The 21,965-nt window shown below is 35.8% G+C and overlaps 1 protein-coding gene across 3 annotated transcripts in view; it reads left to right on the forward strand.

Moving 5' to 3' along the window:
* The first annotated feature begins 3,879 nt into the window (after positions 1 to 3,879).
* LOC145259765 (dnaJ homolog subfamily A member 2-like) overlaps positions 3,880 to 21,965 on the forward strand; it is a 46,934-nt gene continuing 28,848 nt past the window's right edge. Inside the window, exons 1-2 of one of the 3 annotated variants that reach the window (XM_080117503.1) lie at positions 3,880 to 4,051; positions 21,248 to 21,307. In XM_080117503.1, the coding sequence (XP_079973629.1) occupies positions 3,983 to 4,051; positions 21,248 to 21,307 (129 nt within the window). In that variant the 5' untranslated portion in view covers positions 3,880 to 3,982. Of the gene's footprint in view, positions 4,052 to 18,843; positions 18,926 to 19,075; positions 19,130 to 21,247; positions 21,308 to 21,965 lie in introns of those variants that run through there. The other 2 variants (XM_080117504.1, XM_080117502.1) reach the window with 2 other exon arrangements.

Genomic DNA, 21,965 nt, shown 5'->3' on the forward strand with positions numbered 1-21,965 from the left:
CATGGCTGTAGCCCTCAATATATCCAAGGCCTTTGACAAAGTCTGGCATGAAAGGCTGCTAATAAAAATCAAATCATGGTGTAATTGAATGAATACTAAATATAATTAAATCCTTCTTAGACAATACGGCCATCCAGGTTGTCATTGATGGACGTTCATCCAAGCAGCACAGCATTAATGCGAGAGTGCCTTAGAGGTCAATCCTTGGACCACTATGATTCCTGATATTCATCAATGACCTCTCCGATAATATTGAGTCTGAGATGGGTATATTTGCTGATGATACAATGCTCTATAACATGCATGAGAGAAGAATGGATGTACACAAATCCAAGATAATGGCTGAAGCATTAAAAAATGATCTCTGGTTGAATAGTTGAATGGGTCTGTAAATGGATGGTAACATTTAATGCTAGTAAGACTAAGCTGCTCTCCTTTAACAATTACAAGAAACCTCTCCAACCACCGATATCCATGACAACACCTTACCTGAGAATTCTTCCTTCAAACTCCTTGGCTTAATATTCACAGGAAATATAAACTGGAACAAATACATTGAGAACATTGCAAAGGTTGCTGCAAGGAAGGTAACTCCCACCATCATGTCAGAAAACTGCTCACACCTGAGTGTGTCCTGTACCTCTACAAGGCCACCATTCGCCATGCATGGAATATTGTTGCCACATCTGGGCTGGTGCATCTACCACTAGTTTCTCCCTCCTTTTCAATCTAATATATCCCACTTTGTCAACTAAGTGCCAACCCCTATCCCCTCACCACAATGTTGCATCTGTCCCTGTTTTACAAATATTTTAATGGAATGTGCTCTAACAAACTCATTGCACTTGTGCCCCCTTGACATACATATCACTGACAAACCCGCTTTGCAACAAAATCACACCCCTTCACTGTTGAGGTCCCTAAATGTAAAAAAGTTTTCTACTCAAATAGTTTATTCCCTAGAACAGCTAGACTTTGGCGTTCCCTTCCTGCTACCTGCAACCCTAACTGTACTGATATGCAGAAGTTCAAATGCAACATAAACCAACATCTTAATCTTTTTTGGGCATCGTCCCAATTAGTAGCTGCTTACGTTCAAGTGGCAATATGCCTTGTTTGGGGATGAAGGTGAGTAAAAAAAAAAATCCGTTGCCAAGGCTGCTGGAAAAATGATGGGATCGTTCTACCGCTCCAGTAGATATCTCACTGCCGATGCAATTCTCTACCTGCACAAGAGCCAAGCATGTTCAAGGATGGAGTACTGTTGCCACATCTGGGCAAAAATATCTTATCCTGCCTTGACAGAGTTCAATATAGACTTCATAACCTAGTAGGCGTTGCTCTTTTCTCTTCCCTGCAACCTCTTTCCCACCAAAGAAATGTTGTAAGCCTGTCCCTGCTCTATCAGTATTTTCATGGAAAGTGTTCATCTGAGCTCCAATCTATGCCCTCCCCCGCCAAACTTTAAAAAAAAATCATTTCTCTTGATGAAACCACTATCAATAATTTTCCCCATACTTTATCTGTGCCAAAACTAAACATAGATTCCATGAACAAAGAGTCTTTCTTAGAACTGCCCGTCTGTGGAACTCTGTTCCATTTGCCTGCTTTCCAACTGACTACAATATGATCGTCTTCAAGTCCAACGTAAACAAGTTCTTGATGAGCCATCCTCTTAAGTAATCCAATTTACCAAATCTTCTCCCCCCCCCCCGCTAACCAACAATCACAAGGTTGTTTGCTCAGCAACCGACAAGGCTAATATGCTTGCCAGCCGGTTTGCCTCGAACTCCACACTGGACCCTACCAACCACCCCCTGCCTGACTTTCCTTTGCGGACAGATGCCATGCTAGACGATCTAAAAATCACCCCTGCTCAGGTACACGCTATCATAAAAAACCTTGACACTTCAAAAGCATGTGGACCTGATCTCATCCCAGCTGTGCTATTAAAAAAGTGCTCAGCCAAAGTAGCCCCAGTTATCTCCAAACTCTACAACAAATGCCTTAATGAATCATGCTTTCCGGGCTGTTGGAAAACTGCTTCTGTGGTACCAATATTCAAGAATTTTGGCGAAAGAACTGACCCATCAAATTATCGCCCCATTAGCCTCTTCCCACTTTTCAACAAAATATTTGAGACCATAATTAACCATGCTCTAGTCCGGCACCTTACAGATGCTAAACTTCTGACCGACCAACAATATGGATTTAGACATGCTCATTCCACAGCTGACATCCTCACTGTAATCTCTGAACGTATATACCATTCACTGGACAAAGCGGGGGAGGGCAGAGCAGTAGCTCTAGATATATCTAAGGGTATGGCACAAGGATCTCCTCAGGAAAATTAAATCATACGGTATCACTGGTAGAATACTTAACATAATTAAATCCTTCTTAGATAAGAGAAAAATCCAGGTTGTCCTTGACGGTCGTACATCTAAACAGAGTGATATAAATGCGGGAGTGCCTCAAGGGTCTATTGTTGGACCTCTATTGTTCCTAATATTTATTAATGACCTCCCCGACAAAATTGCCTCTGAGATGGGTATATATGCTGATGGCACTACACTCTATAACAGGCATGACAGGAAAACAAATGAACACATATCTAAAGAAATGGCAAAAACACTAGAGGATGACCTCCAATCTGTAGTGGAATGGGGACATAAATGGATGGTCACATTCAATGCTGCCGAGACTAAACTGGTTTCCTTCAATAATTACAAGAAACCTTCTCTGCCACCAATAGCAATGGCCAGTGACTCCCTGTCTGAGAGTACATCTTTCAAACTGCTTGGCCTAACGTTCACTAGAAACATGAGTTGGAACAATTATATTGAAAACATTGCCAGGGCCGCTGCGAAGAAGGTAGGCTCTCTCTACTGTGCTAGAAAACTACTGACACCTGAAAGTATCCTGTACCTCTATAAGGCCACCATTCGCCCATCTATGGAGTATTGCTGTCACATTTGGGCTGGTGCATCTGCTACTAGTCTCTCACTCCTAGACAAGGTTAAAAAAAGAGTCGTCAATCTGATAGGCCCTGAACTGACATCTAAGCTTCAGCCTCTGTCCCATCAATGAAACGTTGCATCCCTCTGCCTGTTCTACAAGTATTTTAATGGTGAATGCTCTGACGAACTGCAGACACTTGTGCCCCCACGACCTAGACACCCTCGACAAACCCGACAGGCAGCTAAATCCCACCCCCACACAGTAGAGATCCCTAGACGTAAAAGATCTTTCTACTCCAGTAGTTTCTTCCCCAGAACCGCTAGACTCTGGAATTCCATTCCAAGTTCCTGCTTCCCCAATTGTACTGACATGCAGAAGTTCAAGTGCAACGTGAACCGATATCTTGCTGCCCAAATTCCAACATAGTGCCCCAGTAGTTGCTGCCCCTGATAGTAGCCCCCTACACCAAAGTGGCAATGCGCCTTGTTTGGGGTGAAAATGTAATAAAAAAAAACAACAAAAAAATTATTGTCCCACTGATTACCAAGCATTCCTTAACCCTTATCCTCGAGTGGCCTCCAGGCCTTGGTAAGTGGCGACTCTTTTGCAAAAAAATTTAGTTTTAATTTCTACTTTATCGTTTTTCAGAATTTTTGGACATGTTCATTATTGTGATATGGCAATTAAGTTTTGGTTTTACTTAAAATTCAATATTTCGATTTTCGAATTTTTCTCTGATAACGAAAAAGAACCTTTGATTTTTTTTGTTTTGTTTTTTTTAATATAGGGTGAATTCTGTACAAGCACCTAGTTGTAGGTATAGCTATTCGGTTTGAATAAAAACGGTTGAGAGTTGAGAGTTACCGTTCTTGAATTCGACTCGTTTCGTCCATTTGACGCTCGCGAGCGTTGCGTGCTGTGACGTCATAGAGTGTGATATTGAAGACTTCCGTCTTATGCTTCATTCACTTAAATCGTTATTCTTCACGTTGTCCACATCGTCCTTATCCATAAGTGAAGCATGGGAGACACACATCTTTATAATGTCTTAGGAGTATCGAGAAATGCCAGTAACTCTGAATTAAAAAAGGTAAGATCTCGTTTTAAAAAAGAACATCGCAAAAACTCGTCATCTCACATGGTCAATATTTTCTAATTTTACAATTAAAAAAAAAAAACAACAAATAACTTTTTTTTTCAGCTGTAAATTAATTTTTCTTCTCAAAAATAATTTCCAAAATTACTGATTTTTTTTTTTTTTTTTAAATAAAAGAACAAAGCCTTTTTTTTTGGGGGGGGGGTTACTTTTTATGTTAAAACTCGATTTGTCATGTAATTTAAAAAATATATTTAAATATATATAAAATATATTTTTAAAAACAAAACAAAAAAAAAAAAACGGAATTGAAGAGTTTAGAAATATTTATTCTAGTGGTCTTCTTGAACTTTTCAGCTTTAAGATGGCTGCCATTTTGTCTTTAACAGAATTAGTCCTAGTTTTCTAACGGCTTTGTTCAATTAGTAATTTCATGTCCAAAAAGTAAAAATTAGGACAAATTTAGATAAGACAATTTTGGTCCATTGTCAGCCATCTTAGAGCCGAAAAGTTCAAATGAATTACCAAAAAAAAAAAAAAAAAAAAAAAAGCTTAGCTATTGATCCTCCCAGGCATTATCTTATTAATTAGATAGTTAATGCCGGTTGCCTGATGCTCCTTCACTGAGGAATATCGATGTATTTGAACATGTTTTAATTTTTCACCTTTCTAGAAATTACTCAATTTTAAGAGGGGGGGGCGAATTGAGAATTCCTCATGAACTTGTGCCTAATTTCAACAATTTATCAACGTTTCGTCTTCATTCTAAGACTTCTGTGGGAATAAATTATAGGAAGTAAAATACCAGTGTCTGTTATCACCACCATTGGTTATATTGAATTTTTTAGCTTTAAGAAAGCTGCCGGTATTGTTTGGTTATTTAATTATTAGTTGAACCCAATTGTTGTAAAATTAGAACTAATTTGGTTACAATAATATTTTACTGGCAACCATTTTAAAGCTGAAAAGTTCAATATAACCACCGTTTTATTTTCTTATAATTCCAATCGCAATGTCTATTGTTGTACACCAATTTCGACTATAACCAAATCGCGTTATAAAAAAAAAAAATCCAAATTTCTGCTCGTATAATATTTCTTATGCAGGTAAATAATTTAATAAATGTATTTCCTAGTTGTCTTTATTTTTTTTTTTTAATTGTTTTTATTTTTACCTGACAACAATTTGTGTTTGAAGTCTTTCTTGCTGCTACTATCAATTTAAATGGCTGCTACTGTGTAGGAAAAAAAAAAGCAAAGAAAATGAAATAAAAACTCTATCCTGTTTATATTCGTAATGTGTATAAGTCTATTTTGTTTCGTATTTGATCGAGCTTTCCTTAGATCGTGAATTTAGTCGCAAAATATCTGCAATTGTTATCCATACATACAAAATATATATATGTATCTTTGTATCTATATGAACGTATATTTCGCGAATTAACAGAACCGTTTCATGATCATGTACGTTTTCAGCGTCCTAAATTATCTCCTTTCTTTTAGAAAAAAAAACGTCAATCGAATGAGATTTATTTTTAGGTGTAATTTTTTTATTTTTTTTATTCACATGGAAATGTAAGATGTAAAAAAAAAAAAAAATAAAAAATAAATAAAAATAATTTGATTTTTTTAATTGTTTTAAATGAGAAAATTTGATATGTTCTTTAGCTAAGTTCAATAGAAAAAAGAAAAACGGACTGAAATAACCCTGACAGGGAAGGACGATAATTTAAACTGAAACTTGGTTATATAATACCAGATATATATATATATATATATATATATATATATATATATATATATATATGCTTTGTATTACAATTCACAGACGTACGAAAAAGTGGTCGAAAAAAATATCTAACAAATGTTATCAAAGGAAAGATAAGTTACTCTTCTACCTATCTGGAAAAGTTTGGTTTATATTACAAACCACATACTGATAAAGAGTACTACGTCGATATAGTAATATTTGTAATACAAACCCTATATATAATATTAATATCTTTTTATCATTAAATTGTTACATAAAGTATAAAACGCTCCCCCCCCTCCATGCCATCTTAAGAAGGGCTTTCTAAATAGTGTTGTTTCAGCACGGTAACAGAGTACCTAATATATGAATAAAAAAATATCGAAAAATGTTAAGCAGAAACTCAATGTTTGTTTAAATGAAAAAATGTAGATTAAAAAACTAAAATGTTAATTTTAGTTTAAAGGATAATGATACTATGATTGCCTTAAAACTAGAAAGTATATTTCAAGAAAAACAAAAAATTGAACTTTTTTTTTTTTCTTTTTCAAAGGAGTCGTCACTTATCAAGGACCGGAGACCATTCGAGGATAAGGGTTAATGAGTGTACGGTAATCAATGGGAAAATATCGTAGTAATCGTTAGTAGTGGAAATTTGGTAAATTGGATTACTTAAGGGCGTTCCCCATCAAAAACTTATTCACATTGGACTTGAAGACAACCATATTGTAATCAGCTGGAAAGCAGGAAAACGAGTTTCAGCGGCGTGCAGTTAGTTCTAAGAAAGAATCTTTGTTCATGGAATCTCCGTTTAGGTTTAGGCACAGATAAAGAGTGAGGGCAAATTATTGATAGTAGTTTAAGCTGGCTGGACTAGTGTTTTTTGTGAAAGTCGGGCAGAGGGTGGTATAGATTGGAGCTCAGACGAGCACTTGCCATGAAAATAAAGATAAAACAATAAAGCAGAGACAGGCTTACAATGTCTCCTCTGTGTGGGGAAAAAGGTTGCAGGGAAAAGGAAAGGGCATCCCCCACTAGGCTATGAAGTCTATTTTGAACTCTGTCAAAGCAAGATAAGCTGCTTCTAGCAACTCCTGCCCAGATGTGGCAGCAGTACTCCATCCTTGGACGTACTTGGCTCTTATATAAATAGAGAATTGCATCAGCAGTGAGATATCTACTGGAGCGGTAGAATAATCCCACCATTTTTCCAGCAGTTTTGACAACGGATTCGATGTACATGTTCCATCTCGGATCAGGAGTAAAGGTTAGACGTAGAAATTTGTCAAAACATGGAGCCTCCCAAAGACAAGAGCCATTCATTTCAATTGATGCCAGACGAGGATCAGCAGCGCGTTGATGATGTAAAGATAGAAGCGTTGTTTTAGTAGATGCATTAAAATTAACCAACCACCTCTTTCCCCATATTATCACGTGTTCAAGATCAGAAGAGAGAATCTGAGAATTGGTCGTCTACAGCCTTTGAAGTGTTGCCATAGATGGTAGTGTCGTCAGGATGTGATTTGCGAGATCATTGAAGATCAGGAAGAGAGTTGGGCTCAGGATGGACTCCTTAGGGACTCCAGCATTAATACTATGAGCTTCTGATTTCTGCCCATCAACTATTACTCTTATGAACCGATCAGAGAAAAATAATTTAATAATTGAAGAGACACTTCCAGCTATACCGTACCTGGAGATTTTGTGGAGTACCCTATCAAAGGCCGTCGAGAGATTTGCTAATCCTATGAGGTATAACTGTTAACACATTTGCTGTAGATCTAGCAGAACGGAAAGCATATTGCATGTCATTGATGAGGTTATTTTTGCTGAGGTGGTTGACTAATTCTCTATTTAACAGATTCCAGCGACTTATGACGCACAGGAGACTGATTGGTCTGTATTGAGAGGGAGATGAGCGATCACATGAATTTTAAAATACGCGACATACTGATGAGGTTTTCCAGAATGTTGGGAAGCAATTATCTTTAAACAGCTTTATTTTTCAATTTTATGTTGTAAAATTTTGGCCAGCAATAAATTATATCACTAAGTATAGGAGCTAGTTCTGGTTGAAACCTTTTGAGCACTATAATTGGAATGCCACCAGGGGCCAGTTGCTTTAGTGGAATCAAGGATTTTTTTTTTTTTTTGTTTAGCTTGGCAACATCATGCACAGATGTTTGTATATAGCATAGCGTGTTTTCAGACACAGGAGGAAATATAATGAAATATAATATGTATAAGGCGTGTTTGAATCCATTCCCCACTTTATGCCGTTATATTCGTTTATTTACGACTGTACAAATTAGTTTAACTAGGTCATAAAGGGTTAACTTTAAAATTCTATCAAATAAAAAAAAAAATTAGCATGGTATGTACACTGCGGAAGTGGCCAAAATTTAATAGAAAAAAAAAATAGTCGGTGCGACGGTGCTCTATCGTAATACAAGAGCTATTAATAAAAAAAAAATGTTTAAATATTATAAACACATTATAATAAAGATTTGGTAATGTACATAAAATCACTTTTTAAATTTTTTTACAGAATTTTAACTTTCGCCGAACTAAACCTTAGTTTAGGTAAAGATAAAAAAAAAAAAAATTGGATACTTCTGCATAATGATTTTCAAATTAAATTCAATTTTTGTTTCATTTAATTGTTAGGTGAAAGTACAGGATAGTTATAAAAAAACCCTTCCCTCCTCGTATTAAGAATGAGTTGTTGGTATTTTTTTACGCCGTGTCCCAACGTATTATAAACACCCTAACCTCTCCATGTTAAGAACGGCTTTCGGAATAAACACCTCTCCAACCTCGAAAGCCGTTCTTAACATGGGGAGGTTTGGGAGGTGTTTATTCCGAAAGCCGTTTTTAACATGGGGTGGTTGGAGGTGTTTATACTACGCTGGTGCAGGTCATAAAAAAATAACCGAGTTTTTTAAACAATAACGTTATTTCAGTACGGTTTGCATTCTGATTTCTGAAGTGCTTGCTCGCCATGTAAATAAACAACAAAAAAAAAAGTGAATCGGCATTAAACGTGAATATTTGTCACTTTTTCAATTTTAAAAATTGAAACTCAAAAATTCGGTTGACTTTTTATTTTATTTTTTTATTTTTTAGACTAATTTGGGACGCTGAAAACGTACATGGCATTTGCATTGCAACAAATGAATATAAATTTATTCAACGTTTTTCGTTCAACACTTGATAAAAAAAAAAAAAGGCCATTATTATTATTCCACTATCTCGAAACGACCTTAAAAATAATTTATCTGGAGAAATACGTCTCAAAAATGACATTAACTGGTTTTCCCGGAAAACTGGAAGAGTTGAATGAACGACACAGCGATTCAATGACAAAGCCGATTTTTATTCAAGTATTTAAAAAAATAGAAGAAAAAAAAAATCATTATTTCGAGTTGAAGTGATGTCTACCAATTGGTTTCTACGCGAGTGAATTAATTTTTAATGTTTTTGTTTTCTGAATCGATTTTGTTTTGTATTTTCGTTGCAAACTTTTGTGAAAAACGAGAGAAAAATCTGGAATGAAAAAAAAGAATGGCGTGACGTCACTGCAACGTATTTCAAGATGGCAGCTTACATGCGAGGAAAAATGAATTTGGCCGAATTTGTGCAGCTTTTTTTTTTTTTTTTTTTTTTTCCTCTCGCTTCTTTCGGTTCGACTACGTTCTGCCTTTGATCCGTGCGAATATATTTAATATATTTACGTCTTCTTACAAATAAAGATTGTTACGTAATTTGTCTATATCGATATGTTTATGTTTAATGGCGAACGTTATCTCCTTTTAATTGTAAGTCATTCTCTTCCTATATATATATATATATATATATATATATATATATATATATATATATATATATATATATATATATATATATATATATATTCCTGTATCTCTGGGTGTCCTTCTCTTCCTCTCACTCCGTCTTTCTCTTTCTCCGTGCGTCTCCCTCCCTCTTTCTCACCCTTTGTTTTTTTTCTTTCTCTTTCTCTCTCCGTATCTGTGCGTCTGTCTCGCTCTCTCTCCGTATGTCTCTTTTCTGTCTTTCTCTTACTGTTTCTCTCTCACCATGTGTGCTCCTCATTCGCTCTCTGTCTCCTTAGCTCATTCGCTCTCTGTCTCCCTAGCTCATTCGCTCTCTGTCTCCCTAGCTCATTCGCTCTCTGTCTCCCTAGCTCATTCGCTCTCTGTCTCCCTAGCTCATTCGCTCTCTGTCTCCCTAGCTCATTCGCTCTCTGTCTCCCTAGCTCATTCGCTCTCTGTCTCCCTAGCTCATTCGCTCTCTGTCTCCCTAGCTCATTCGCTTTACCAACTGATTAGTGAACCAATCAGTTGGTAAATTTTTTCTTTAAATTGGGGCAGGGTAGGTAAGTATCAATTTTTCTAAAGAAAATGCTACTTATATTTTGTACTAGCGGGGGTACCCGGCGTTGCCCGAGTGTTTGTTTCCGGGACGGGGGGGGGGGGGGCTTAAAAAATGTTATGGTAGGTAAGTAGGAAGGATCAAACCCGGAGTCATGAGTAAAAGTAGGAAAATAAAGTGTGAAAAAAAACAAAAAAAAAACATCTGCAACGTTAACAGTTCGGCCACCAAGAAAAGTCCATTCCAGTTGTTTAGGAAAAAAAAAAAAAAAAAAAAAAACGACTACGGTAGGTCGGCGCGAACGTGAAAATATAATGTGAATTGTCCAGCATGCTAACCACTACGCCACAGAGCACTGCAGCTTAGTTTAGTGATTTTAAATAACTTCACATGAAAGAACTACGAAGCCAAACCGGTGTTCTCTTCTCAACTGTTCCTTGTGAACGATCCCCAAACGGTGTTAAGTGGTGGCAGGGGGAGGAGGAATTTATTAGAGAGAAAATATTTTACCACTTCCATTGATCTTAACCGATTTTGGCCGTGACTTCTCAGCAGAAAAAGTATAGAAATCTAAGATTATCGAGGAATTTGAGAAATAATAAGCCTATAACACACCTCAGATATTGTTCTGCCGTTTGTGCATATTATATTTGCATGAAATATCTTGATTTTTAATCCTATTAATGTCAAAATCAGACGGGGAAAAAATAAGTTCATTTTATTTATATAGAGATAAGGTGTAACAGAGATAAGCATAAATTGCTTTTTTTTTTTTTTTTTTTTTTGACAAGTAATTTAACACTTTGAATCCTTTATTTGTTTATAAACATGATTCTATTAATGGAATGTGAATTTTGACACCATTTTTCAAAGTTATTAAATTATTTTGTTAGATAATCCAACAAAAGATAACATCACCAGAAAGTCTCTAAAGTATTCAGTTGGACAGAACATCTGGATTGATGAAATGTAATTTAAATTTTTTTACACAGAAACCTGTAATTGGATCAACTAATCACAATAAGATATTGCTTCTGTTGGCTTAAGCTATTATGGTCAAACTTTGAGAATTCAATGGACTTAAATTTTATATATTATATATATTACTAATCTGTATGTGTGGTGTCTTAGCATTTATTCTCACCAATGATCTATTCATTGATGACATGTTTAAGAAATGAGCCTCCCACTTGATGACTTCGTTCACTAGAAACGAGAGAACTAAAAGATAAGCCTTTTCTGAAAGGCGGAAGGGCGGCACATCAAAGGCATGTGTCATTGCTGGAAACTCTGTGGAAACTAGGGATTTATGGTGGAATTATTTGATTGAAAGTTCATTTAAAAAGTGGACAGATTTCAGAGTTTATTTGCTCTGTCTGTCTGTCTGTCTGTCTGTCTCTGTCTCTCTCTCCCATCCCCCTGGGACAAGGGAGGAATTGGACCTAGTAATTCACTTCTGTTTGTTTGCACTTTTCCCAATAACCATGCCTTGGGTTTTTGTGGAAATTTTGCACAAACATTAGTCATGGTGAAAGTAAATTTTTCATTTGTGGAGAGGAACCCCACATGCTCGGCTTTCAGACAAGGCATAAAACCATGTGATGTAAGGAGCTAAAACAAATATACTACTCCAAGGGCAAAAAATAGCCAACAATAAATCTTAAATATATTCGGACCCAGAAAACGGCAATTTTTCCCCCTTTGTCAGAAACATCTCATGGAATGTGGAAACTAAATGACAAAATAAGGGAAGCAAGAGTTATGATACTGACGAAAGTAAACCCTGGATCCACTTTCTAGAGCAGGTAACATAGTTAAGGTGCTGGTTTGCCTTACCAAGTCTGAGAACAAGAAATAGAATTTAGTGGATATTTCATTGAACGGCAACAATGTCTGCGGGTGTTGCCAAATAAAACAAAAAGAAAAAAAACGCACTTAGAAGAATGATTCTGGTGAGATCGAGATAAGATGAAAGTTTGGATGGAACATCATGCAAAACTCTGAGAGTAGAATTTGAGTAGCAAAGTAATTCACTCTAGTTGCTGCATCCCCACCTATGTCTGTGGAGTTGGTTAAAAAGTTCATCTGTAGGAGGAAATGTGGCGACGCTGCCGAACAAAGAGGGAATTCGGTTGGTGGAGACAGCTTTTTATGATGACCAGATTTCAAGAATGGAGAAACCAGCTCAATGTGAAGAAACCTTCAACTATCATGATTATAGTTATTTTTTTTATTTATTTATTTATTTATTTATTTTTTTTCTACCCCACTAAGGAGTCGCCGCTTATCAAGGCCCGGGGGTCATTTGAGAATAAGGGATAATGAGTGTACGGTAGTCAATGGGACAAGATCATAGTAATCAATAGTAGTGGAACTTTGGTAAATTGGGTTACTTAAGGGGACAGCTCATCATGAATTTGTTCACCTTGGACTTGAAGACTGCTATATTGTAGTCAGTTGGAAAGCAGGCAAACAAAAGTTTTCTACAGGCATGCGATTCTAAGAAGGAAGCTTTGTTCATGGAATCTGCGTTTAGGTTTAGGCACAGATCAAGAACAGAGGGAAAGCTTACTATTGTTCTGTACACCCCCCCCCCACCCCACCCTAAAAAAAAAAGATAAACTTTTTCATTGACCATAAAGATCGGGAGAATGTCTTCTACTCATGGCAGTCAGACTGATGTATAACCCCAGTCTTTGTTGTATTTGCTTTTCTGTTAAAAATATTTTGTTTTTACTATAGTTTTTCTCATGGCACTTCAACACTCGGGTAATCAGACTGCTTAAGCATATCTTGGACATTAACATTTATGGGATGGTGAGCATCGACAAAATACTGCTCAGTTTTGTGGCAGGCAAGAGAATGTCAGATGTCCTTTTCTTTGCATGTTAACAACAGGTCTGTTGCTTCTTTTGTTGGATATTTAGCAGGAGACTCCAGGAAGAGACACACCTGCAAATTAATTCCATTTGAGGAATGTGAGGTTTTCCATCATTGTCTATTGAAATACATAATTTGACCAGAAATATGCAAGAGGATATCGGTCAATAGACAATGGGAAATATTAAACATTCCAGGATGAAAGAATGTTTATATAAATTGACAACAGAAAGCAGTCACTCTGCCATGTGCCTTCACTGATGTCAACACCCGTTATACTAAATCGAAAAGGTTGTCATTGGAAATAAACCAGCTGTGTTGTTTTATTCGCTGCCAGGTGTATATATCGTAAACAGTGACAAAAGTCTATTTAGAAATTATATAGACTGAACAGCACGTTTGAACGACCGGCTGCAGTGAATATATAACTTTATTTTGCATTTGTTGATCTCAAGAAAGCAATTTAGAACGTGCCTGGGGAAAGTGCTTGGCTAGGCAATGAAAAATCTTGTGCCAGGGCATGCAAATGCTTGTCTTTGTGTTGACGCTTACCACAGTAAGATGTTTGGGGTCGACGTTGGCATCCATCGAGGCGCAGCCCACTTCTCTTCATTATAGTTCAGGAGGTATTGTCAAGTGAGTTTTATGTTTTTCCATTGAGGCTTTCGTTATTTTTGTTGATTCCATGGAGGAATACAACTTTATATTATAAGGTTATACTATTTGTATTTGAAATGACATTCAAAGTGGGTGGAACCGTCTTTATCTACATTGCCACTGCATTTCTCATGAAGGTTGACAATTTGAAATCAATGATTGGATGATCTCGAGCCCAATTGCAATTCCAACAGCAAGTCCAAGTTGGCTCTCACATCATCGGGTTTTTCTTTGTACAGTGCATCACTTTTTCCAACCCTGTAGGGCAGCTGGAACAATTGCTGTGTAGATGAATTCCCCAGATTGACGGTGTATGGGTACTACTAAATCTTTGAACCTTGCTTTTCATCGTGCAGCATCCATAAAAACTGAGGTAGGGATAACAGTGTATGATAGATGATGTCACCATTTTTGTGACATCATCACAAAAATATGGAGGGGGGGTATTTTATGACGTTTTATCTAAACGAATCATCTAGACCAGTGGTCCTCAACTTTTTTTACCCATGGACCCCCCCCCCCTTTTTTTTTTTTTTTTTTTTTTTGGACCCCTTCATAACTATTGGTCATAGTATGGAGGGGGGCAAAGATCAGACAGACAGTATAATAGGAAAAAGGATCGATTGCCTGAGGCGCATATTTAAAACTCCTTATTGCTTTCAAGGCAATTTTATGGAAATGTTTTTTGAAACTTAGAAAATACATTTAAATAAATTGGTCTGCTCCAGCTTTTTTCGTGTCAAACCAAAATTATATGAATTAAATTTTTAATAATAAAAACCATTTATGAGTTGGTTTTAATCATGGGCCACAAAAATATTATGGGGCCCCCAATTTGTTATATTTTGCCTGTAGATCCCCAGAAATATTCCATAGACCTTTAGGATCCGTATGGACCCCAGTTGAGAACCCCTGGCCCAGATTCTTGAGTATTTAGTATACTTCTAAAACTATTGGTCTTGCTTGTTACCGTGTGTTTGCATGATTGTCATGAAGGACTTTGCGTTTTTTAAATGGATTCTCTGCTTGAACTTTTCACCAAGTGAATATTGTCTCATTACACATCATGAATTCCTTTGCATCTGCATCGTTATCATGAAAGCTATGGGCAAATAGCCCCACTGCCTTGTGGATGCTTTGGGAAAGGCAAAAGTTAAGGGAGTAAACCCTGACAAAATATCCGGTTTGGAGTCTCGAGAGGTGGATGGTGAAGCAAAAGACCTAGCAATTCTTACAGCTGACCGTATTGGCTCGTCTTTCTATCAGATTTTGTCTACTATGCCGAGAGGAGGACCCTGGTAACTGAGCAAACCTAGGTCTCCTTAGAGCAGTCATTCCCAACGTGGGACACGCATGGCCCACCGGTGGGGCATGGCAATATTTTAGTGGGGCATGGGCAGGACGTGCACCCTTGGGCTTACTATACCATATTATATATTAAATATCACAAAGGGAAGGCATCAGGATTTTAGAAATGCCTAGGTGGAGCATGGCCCAAAATAGGTTGGGAACCACTGATCTAGACTTACATCTAGAGAGGCAACTGTAGCTTCGATTGTATAACCACAGCAGATGCTGCAGTGCATCAGATGCAGAAAGCCATTATTTCACGTGACGGAAGGTTGCCATCATCACCATGCACACTGTATGATCTCATGTATTATAAGCAACTGCGGACTGCCTATGAATTTAATATCCCCTGACACTTCCTCCTTTAGAATAAGCCGGCTGAACTTGCTTACGGTGAATGTCATACAACAACAATGATCTGATGTCTGACATTGTCCGCTACAACAATGCGGCAGAAATGTATGATTTGTGCTTCGACCTTGTCGTTCATACAGGAAACCAAGTTGCCATCATTACAAAATCGCATAAAATTCCATCATTACAAAATCACATAAAATTCCATTATTCATCCGTTTTCAATCACTTTTTCTTGTATTCGAAAGATGTAGCAGAATTGAATAACAACATTATGGAAATTGATTACGTGGTGAAATGAAGAAAGTGACTTCAACAAATGAGTGTGCCGCCATTCTCTTTCCTTTTGGGTGACAGAATGGGAGAACGAAAGAGAAAAAAGATCTTTTGTTTGTAGAAAGCCCAGTAATATACATATGACATTAATTTGCATAAGACGATAGAAACTGTTATGAAAACGACGAGTTGGAGGCACAACTCCCTACATAGTGTTCTGTAGATACAATCCCAAATAGTAGGCCCTTACGTGCAAGTGACAAAAAAAAAAAAAACAGCTTTAAAACTTAATAGGTGATACCCTTTTCTCTTCTCTGCAACCTCTTTCTTACAGAAGAGACGTTGTGAGCCTGTCTCTGCTCTATCGTTATTTTCATGGCAAGTGCTCGACTGAACTCCAATCTATCATTCCGCCTTGTCAAACTTTCACCAGAAACTTGTCTAGCTACCACAATCAAGTTTCCACACTCTTTATCTCTGCCAAAATCTAAACAGTCCATAAACAAAGCTTTTTTTTTTTTTTTTCCCTAGAACTGCCCGCCTGTGGAACTGTTCCGCTAGCCTGCTTTCTAAGTACAATATGGTTGTCTTCAAGTCCAATGTAAACAAGTTCTTGTTGAGCCCCCCCCTCCCAAATAATCCCTTACTACCACTAACTATTAATACACTGTTATCCCAGTGACTACTGTATGCTCATTAACCCTTATCCTCGAGTGGCTTTTGGGACCTGATAAGAGGTGACTCCCATGTAACAAAAAAAACCCAAAAAACTTGTGGCACAATGGATAAATGTAATATTCAGATCAAAGCGACAGTCTTGTGGAGGTTGAAGGTTCAATCCTCAACATTATATGAATTAAGACTTCTACCCGATCATGGCTGATGGAACAAAAGCAAGTTAACCACAATAATATTGGTCCATTGAAAATTCCGTACAGATTTCAGTTCAACAAGATGCAACTAGAAATCGGAGGTTATATCGATTGAAAATATTGCGATGAGAACAGTAGTTCGAATGAGTCAAATACAATTTATCAATCCTCATCTAAAAAAATCCTGAAACAACAAAGTAATTTAAAAAAAAATGTTCGTATTTTAGAAGTGAACATAGTTTAATGTTAAATTTTGTTTATTTTTTAACTAGCAGGGTGACCCAACGTTGCCCGGATTGAATGATCAATGAATGTTTCACACTTCTATATTTTTATTGTCATCAAAATTGGTGAAATCGACTTTTTTTTTTTTTTTTTTTTTTTTTTTTTTTTTTTAATCAAATCGATTGATTGCTTGCTCTAGGTGGGTGTCCATCGTAGTGCACCTGGAAGAAGTTCTCAGTGACTTAGTTAACACATTGTAGTCTGTTGCACTGTAGAGAGCCTACTGTTGATTTTTATAAACTTGTTTTTATATAAAATGCTTGAATTAAATTTTCAAATGCAAAAATCAAGTATCATGCTTCAGTTGTGCTCTAAAAAGAAACCTTCATTTCGAATCCCCCCCCCTCCCCGCGTCATATCAAAGAAACTACTGTTAATTTTATTATTATTTATTTATTTTGGGCTTGTGTGGTAATAAAACTTCTCAAATGCACTTGTGATGTTAGGTTGTATAAGGTGTTCACTTTGGTCAAAATCAAACTCTTCCTTCTTTCATTGGATTTTTTTAATTATTGATACTTATCAAAGACATTCCAGTACAAAGCCTTAGAATATCACCAGGTACATAAAGTACCTTTGTGTGAAATTCCATAATCATCCCAGCCATTTTCGAATGCATAGGGAACGAAGTCGCACACAAAGTTCATTTTATATAATAGTGAAGATAACGATTATTCGAACTGTTTATATTCATAACATTTCAGCTGATATAATTTCTAAGCATCTTCAGATGTATATTTCAATATATATATACAATGTGTTTCCAACTTGAGACCACTCTAGTCTGGAACTTGAACAAAATTTTGAATTGAACCACGAGTGTAGATTGTTCTTCTCACACAGTTGGCTATTATTGTTATCAGATATTGGATTTATTTACCAGTATGGAATATAAATATAATCTTCATTTCTAATCTCTATTCCTGAGACACCATTCGAATTGTGCATTGATTAATCCAATTCTCGTGTTGGATAATCTTAAATTGATCTCCTTATGTTCATTCAAAAATTTTTTGACCCTCATTTTCAATAAATAACAAGATTTATGGTTATTTATAATGATTAATTTGCTAAATACATTTTCTTTGCAGATTGAAAATCCATGGATTTGTTAGCCCCCCCCCATCCCGATAAAGGAGGGATTAGACCTTGTAATTCACTTCCTTTTGTTTGCACTTTTCTCAATAACCATGTCTTGGATTTTTTTTTTTTTTTAAATTTTGTACAAACATTAGTTATGGTGAATGTAAATTTTACATTCCTGGAGGAGAGGACCCCACATGCTTGGCTTGTTTTTAATTATTATCACTACTACAGTAAAGATTGAACCGATCACTTAGAATGGTTTGTTAATAAATACTTTTAACCATTACGCCATTGGTCCCTGCGGACAATTCTAGTCTTCTCATTAAATGTTTAGTTGAAATAACAAGACGACTGCTTGTAGTAGTTGTACTCTTAATCTGAGTCCGTCTTCATTATTCTATGTCTACCAATTCAACAAGTTGCTACGTTGTAACAAAAGGTACCTTTCTCCGAATCCAGTTGGTGTTGGCCACTAATTATCAACTAATGGCGTTGTTAAATGACTTCTTACAATAGACATTTCCGATGTGTGACTCAGTGATTCTCATTAACTGAAACCTTGATCATAAAATGATTGTATTCACCCATCAAAAGATTTCAGTGCTCTGTGAAATAAGTCTATTAGGATCAAATTTATATTTATATAATTAGTGTTTGCCAGCATTTTTTTTTTTTTTTTTATTGTCAAAAACAAACAAAATCTATTGTTTTATTATAGCTTTTATTTTATGAATGAGCTTTTTAAAAAAAAAAAAAATTGAATGTATTGTAAACCCGAAACGCAGCAGAGAACTGGGCATGTTAAGTCGGATCATGGATTCTTAACCTTGTCAAAGTCTTTCTAGAATGGTATCAAGGCTTTCTCATGTTGTTTGACTTAACATGCTCGGTCCACTGCTGCCGTTCGGGATTTTCTTTTTGCTCTGATTTTATTTTCCACCTTATGATTTAACGACGAATCAAAAACGTGAGTCATATCTACATCAAATTTTTTCGTTAACATCAAGATCATTTGTAAAAAGCCAAAACAAAACAAAGGTATTAAAAAAAAAAGATCTGTTTTTTGCAATGTTTGCATAACAAGGATAAAATATGCAGTATGTATCATAAAATTAGATGCTGTGTAGCGTCGATGAAAAAGGAGAAACAAAGAAAACCTCAAAACCAAGTGGTAAATCTCTTTTTGATATTTTCTTTGTGTGTTTACTTTGTTTTTCCTTTTGTCTTTTTCGTACATTTAGTGTTCCCTATGAAGTTCTTTTTTTCTTAGCTTTTATGTTGGTTATTTATAAAAAAATAAATCTTTTAAAAATAAATGTATATGTAAAATTTTCCGAGTGTAGATAAAAGAAGTCTTAAATCTGTAAACCTTCCTTAAAACTTCAAATCCTGTTTCGATGAAAGTGGAATTGTATGCATAACATTCTTCAGAGAAGACAAAAAGAAATCGTGTTAAGATATCTACGGTCAAAGAACGTCATTTCAAACACAAAATATGTATTTTAATGAAATTTAAATTAATTGTATAAGATGTTAGTTCAAAATTTTCTAAAATGTAACTTTTAAAATTTTATCTGAAAGAAAATGTAATTCCTGTATAATGCTCAGTACATACAACTTGAAAAATTAATGTGTGTGTATGTATTTATTTATTTTTTTTTTTACACGATAATACGGTTAACTTAGCATCTTCACCTTGAAGATCTTGTTTCTTAGAAAATCACCCATATTTTTATTTTTTTTTTTTTTTAACCGTAATCTATGGACATGTATGTTTTCAGGCCCTACCTCTCTTCCTATATTAGCTTGACTGTTTCTAGGATTCAAACTCCAGACCTTATGTATAACAGTCCGGTGCGTAATCCATTACACCACAAAGCCATAAACATCTTTCGACATTTTTTAGCTTTGATCGCATCATTAAATGTGACTTGTCTAAATTAAATATTTTCCATAGCATTTGAATGGTTTGGTTAAGGATTTGTATTCTATTAAAACTTGTGAAATACAACCACAAATGAAAGATGGAATTTTACTTCCTCTGCGTAGATATATAAGAAAAGAATGTCACCCATTCAACTCCGGTTAGATTGTTTGAATTTGGTGGGGGTAGGAGGGATTGCAAAGCCAGTTAAAACTTAAACAAAACATTTGCATAGCTATACCCATCTAACTGTCAAATGTTCAAAGCAAAACCAAGCAAGTTTTACAAAATAAGAGTGTCACAGGTATATTTTGTGCTTGACTTGTTGGTTGTGGGTGTGTGTCGTTAGGACCTCACCGTTAGCATCCACTAGTAGAGTTAAGTCCCAATCCTTCTAATTCAAAATCTTAGCCATGGCTTACAGGAGATCACGAGACCATTCATTCACCCTCTTGTACTCTTTTCCCAAACTCCGTCTAATTGTTCTCCTCCTGCCGACTTTGCTCCCCATATCTACCCCAATTTAATCCGTCTGATCTGTTCATCCAATAAATCTATTTTTCAAACAGAAATCCTAGATGTTCAGTTTTTCTCTCATCCATAGTCAGATGGTCACCAGAACAGACACCAATTCATCCCAAATGCCATCATCCGTTTGTGCTGCCAGATACCATCCCTCAAACAGACCGTCCTTTCAAGACGTCTCCGATGGTTTGGTCACACTGTGCCAGCAACCAGATAACTTCATCCATGCCACCATCAACCCAGCCCCACTTCAGGGTTGAATGAAACAAGTGGTCAGCTGAAAACCTAGCTCAGCATGGTGAAGCAAGATGCTGATCTGATCCTGTGTTCTTGCCTCTACAGAATGCATCACTGAAACCGCAAATGGCTAGACCTGATATTGACCGCAGCTTCAAATGGACGTGCCTGGCTAGTATCTATACAAGATGCAGAGAATTCAGTTGGAAGAGCTGGCTCAACCAACCCACTGTGAACGCTGATACAACAACCAGAACTGGCTACATTAATTTTTCTTCTCTGCTTATTACTATCCGACCAGCTACTAAAAACCAAACTGTCAGGGCGCCATCCTGTCTAGAGGGTACAATAGATTTTACTGGCCACTTTCTTTTTTTTTTTTTTGTGGTGACTTCTTTCTTAACTTAACATTCTCTGAGGTGTTGGTTTAGCCATAGTATTATGCATCCAATATTAGTTTTTCTATTCGCTATATCTCCTTTTCTTTCTATGTATTTATGGGTCATTGCTTATCAAGGCCAGAGGCAATTAGAGGATGAATATTACTGAGTTTGTCGGTATATAACATTTTAGTTTTAATTTTTTTTTTTTTTTTCTTTACAGGCTTATCACAGGTTGGCTAAAGAATATCATCCAGACAAAAATCCAGAATCTGCAGAAAAGGTTTGTTTAATTTATTTTAAAAGGAAACCAATCTATTATTACTTTGTTTGAAATTTTTTAAAATGTTTCATTAAAATTTAAATAAATTTAGATTATTTTTATTAAATACTTTTTTTTTTTTTTTTTTTTTTTTTACAAATAAAGGTACAAATGTTGATAGAAGAATGGATTTTATTAAAATCAGGACATTATTTTAAAGTTTCCTTGATTGGTAATAATAGCAATATACCCAAAGTTTTGGTTTCATAAAAACCTTTTTCTATTTAAAAAAAAAAAAAAAAAAAAAAAAAAAATACAACTTTGTTATATATGGGTCGTAGAATTGCATTCATCTGCAAAAGGTCCAGCTAATTTGTATATTCCTTTTAAACATTCATTTTAATTAATTCCCTGTTTAGTTTTTTTTTTCTTTTCATCTTATGGGATCATCTTTAGTTAACTATTTCGTGTAATTATATTCATGCAGATATTCTACATGATTTATACTTGCATAATATTTGCGTAAAAAGGTTATAGTAAGCAAAAACCTTTTTATATTTATGTAAGCATATATATGTTAAAAACTTTTTGCCTACCGAACTCCTGTTAGTTTTTGGTCTACATACATGAAACTTCATATTTAGGGTGTTTGAACTCATGCAAAACTTTATATTTGGGT

Source organism: Euprymna scolopes, chromosome 35 (assembly GCF_053919585.1).
Source record: "Euprymna scolopes isolate OS-2025 chromosome 35, ASM5391958v1, whole genome shotgun sequence".
NCBI classification, from domain to species: Eukaryota; Metazoa; Mollusca; class Cephalopoda; order Sepiida; family Sepiolidae; genus Euprymna; species Euprymna scolopes.